This window comes from Pyrus communis, chromosome 12 (assembly GCF_963583255.1).
Source record: "Pyrus communis chromosome 12, drPyrComm1.1, whole genome shotgun sequence".
NCBI lineage: Eukaryota > Viridiplantae > Streptophyta > Magnoliopsida > Rosales > Rosaceae > Pyrus > Pyrus communis.
The window spans coordinates 22,502,371-22,505,592 of NC_084814.1; the positions used below are offsets into that span (position 1 = coordinate 22,502,371).

The 3,222-nt window shown below is 39.2% G+C and overlaps 1 protein-coding gene across 1 annotated transcript; it reads left to right on the forward strand.

The window, feature by feature from the left end:
* The first annotated feature begins 819 nt into the window (after positions 1-819).
* LOC137711674 (uncharacterized) lies at positions 820-2,508 on the forward strand. Its single transcript, XM_068450936.1, has 7 exons — positions 820-1,034; positions 1,136-1,328; positions 1,405-1,514; positions 1,596-1,674; positions 1,771-1,838; positions 2,106-2,172; positions 2,310-2,508. The coding sequence occupies exons 1-7, from the start codon at positions 822-824 to the stop codon at positions 2,420-2,422; spliced, it is 843 nt and encodes a 280-aa protein (XP_068307037.1). The 5' UTR covers positions 820-821; the 3' UTR covers positions 2,423-2,508.
* The last annotated feature ends 714 nt before the right edge of the window (positions 2,509-3,222 follow it).

The window sequence follows — 3,222 nt, forward strand, 5'->3', positions numbered from 1 at the left end:
AGTACACCATATATTATTATATAATTTTAGAATTTTATTTTTCCAACTGTTTCTCCAATTCTATAATAATATGTAGCATACATCCCCATGCTTCGGGTATACTGAAAAATCTCTCTGACAACAGAGCATGCTCATTGCACACAGTAGAAGTTGTGTAGTAGTGCCCTACCATTCATAACATAACATACATTCTCACAAAAGCATGAGACGCAATTTTAACTCAGTATAAAAGTGGCCTTATTCCTATCGATCAAATTTCTTTTGTTGTTGTATTTCTGTATTCTGATTCATCTGACTCTTTGCAATCCCCACTAAATATGAAGGATGTTCCGATTAGATAGCCCTACCAAATATCTTTTGCAAGTCCACTTTATTCTTATATTATGTCTAATGCAGTTGTTAAGAAAGATGCTCTAATCAGGCAGCCTTACAAAATGGAATCCCTTCCACATAATCCTCCTTATCAAACAATTCGGGTCCGTGAAATTTGACCCAACGGTTAAAGTTATTATCACTTTTAAAGTGGACTCCTGTTTTTAGACGTTAAATCAAATTTTAAGAATCCAAATTGTTTGATGAGCTCATGTTCCGCACTAGCTCTACCATTCATACTAGCTTTTCGGCCTTTGTGTACAAGTAGAATGAATTGAGTAGTCGGGCCGAACCAAAGTGAGCCCATAAAAGTTTTACAGTCTCTTAGCCCAACAATCTTACTCGGGCTTAAATTATTTAATTTATGAAATAAATAAAAGCCCATATACAATTTGGTTCGCAATAAGAAATGACAATTCGTTGAGACCGAGGCAGAGAGCGCGGCAAAGATGTTAGTTAGCCGTTGCGCAGTTCCATTCTCTTTGGGGACTTTCTTCAAACACCTTCCGGTATCGAATCCGACGACGCTCTGTCCGTACAGATTCAGACCCAAAACCCTAACCGCCACCTCAATTCGTAGCTTCTCTTACTTTGAGACGTTGGATTCCCGCCAAAAAGAGCAAGTCCATCTCTACGTCGACACTCTCCTCCAATGGAACCAGGTCATTTTCTCTCTCCTTGCGCTTATCCTCTGTTTGGTTGCAGAGAAAATGGTGGGAAAATCAAAACAAGTTACCAGTTGATGAAATTTTTGAACTTTCAGAAAATGAATTTGACAGCTGTTAAGGAGGCGGATGAGGTAATGGAGAGGCACATTGAGGACTCGCTCGCAATCATACCCCCTATCAGAAACTCATATTTCTCTCACTGTAAAGTTCCGTCGGAAAGTCTCAGCATTGTCGATGTGGGGAGCGGTGCAGGTCTTCCGGGGTTGATCTTAGCCATTGCTTGCCCAGGTCTGTAACTGTTTTTTCAAAGTTCGGATTTTGGAAGTTTTTGGAAATTTGTGTTTTTTCATATTTTGGTGGGTAGGTTGGGAAGTGACCCTCATGGAGTCTATGAACAAGCGATGCGTTTTCTTGGAGCATGTTGTCGGTCACATTGGTTTGTCGAATGTTCAAGTTGTAAGAGGAAGAGCAGAGGTATTGTTTCGTGTTTTTCGCAGATATAATTTGGTTTCTATTGATGTCAAATTAAGGATATGAACTTTTTTTATAGGACAGAATTTGGGGCAGGCTCTTTGTTTCAGGGAAAAATTTGATGTAGCGGTAGCCAGAGCGGTTGCAGAAATGAGAGTTTTAGGTAGGAAAGAAAATTCCTGTCTTGATCTCTTATGTGTATTTTCAAGAGTTTCATTGCTATGTGTGAGTTGCTGATTCTTGTTACTTTGGTGGTCAGCTGAATACTGTCTTCCTCTGGTTTGCGTTGGCGGTTTGTTTGTTGCTGCAAAGGGTCACGATCCTCAGGTATGTAATCGAAAAGCCTTATCATATTAACCATTTCTTTCTGAAATTGTATACAAAATGCCACAAAAACCATACCGATCCATTGATACTGATAGAGCTATGCTATATAAACTCTTTAACAATCTTGGGTTGTGCATATTCTATCTAGGGAGTTTTTATGCCTTTAATAACTTCAGCAGCACGACAAATTGCCCATTTGTTCTATCTGCAATTAAACTATTAGATATGAAATATTAAGTACTCTGCATATTTGGCACATTTGAACAGGAGGAAGTTAGGAATGCAGAAAAAGCAATTCAGATTTTGGGTGCTTCCGTATTGCAACAATGCACAGGCATGTCATATCTCTATTTGAAAACTTGACAAACCTATCATGTATAGATGGTAAAGGGAGGGAGGGAGGGAGAGAGAGAGAGAGAGAGAGAGAGAGAGATAAACATGTTTACTGATGTAACCTCTATTTGTATCCAGTGGAATCGCACAGCCCGTATGGACAAAGAACTGCCATCGTATGTTTGAAAACTAGTCCTACGCCAAGGAAGTATCCTCGTGATCCAGGTACTCCAGAGAAAATACCTCTGTAAAATAATTCAGATGCCCCCATTTCTAATGTTATATATAGTTGGATTGGCGTTCCTTCCCCATTCATCAGATATTTATGTAACCCCTTCTGCTTTGGAAATGAAATGCTATATTTTGCAAGTTCCTGTCATTGTTTCTGGCTGAGATTGCAGGCGTGTCTCCAAATAATTTTGTGTCGATAAACCAAGTGAACTTTCCTGATTTCCATTCTGAGTCTTTTACAAAAGTAACATTCACACAAGTTTCTATTTCTTTCTAGGAAACACAAAAGGAGGTTGAACCGATCTACATAGTAAGTAGAAAGAAAAATCGAACTCGAGCTAGAGAATGAGAACTTATCTGATGAAAAGTTGGAAGTGAACACATATTAGGATAATCTCATAAGGTGAGATTTCAGTATGAATTTTTCAGTGCCATACTAATTGTTGATTTTAAACCATTACACTACTGCTAGCTGAGTCATTAGACACCTCATCTGGTGGTAAACTAACCTACACATTGGTTGAATTGTACCCGAGGTTTCTCTACCGACCTCTCACATCCTGCAGATCTCATTGCTCCCCAACTTTTTTTAGGTCAATCTGTACTTCATGAGGCCTCTCTCTCTCTCTCTCTCTCTCTCTCTCTCTCCACACAAGGACATTGGACGTCTATGTAAATTGTAAATTTGTAATGGTCCAGAGACGTACTTTAGTGTTATGCTCCACCTTTGGCCATCACCATCCACCCCTTTTTGAACTGAAAGTTTGGGCATTAACCTCACCTTTTTGTAGCACAACTCAAGGGAAATTAGATAAAGTTG

Excerpts from the sequence above, each read along its gene's own strand:
- LOC137711674 (XM_068450936.1), top strand. The coding sequence starts at position 822 with ATGTTAGTTAGCCGTTGCGCAGTTCCATTCTCTTTGGGGACTTTCTTC. Across the intron at positions 1,035-1,135 it reads CTCTCCTCCAATGGAACCAG|AAAATGAATTTGACAGCTGT; the intron begins GTCATTTTCTCT and ends TTGAACTTTCAG. Across the intron at positions 1,839-2,105 it reads CAAAGGGTCACGATCCTCAG|GAGGAAGTTAGGAATGCAGA; the intron begins GTATGTAATCGA and ends ACATTTGAACAG.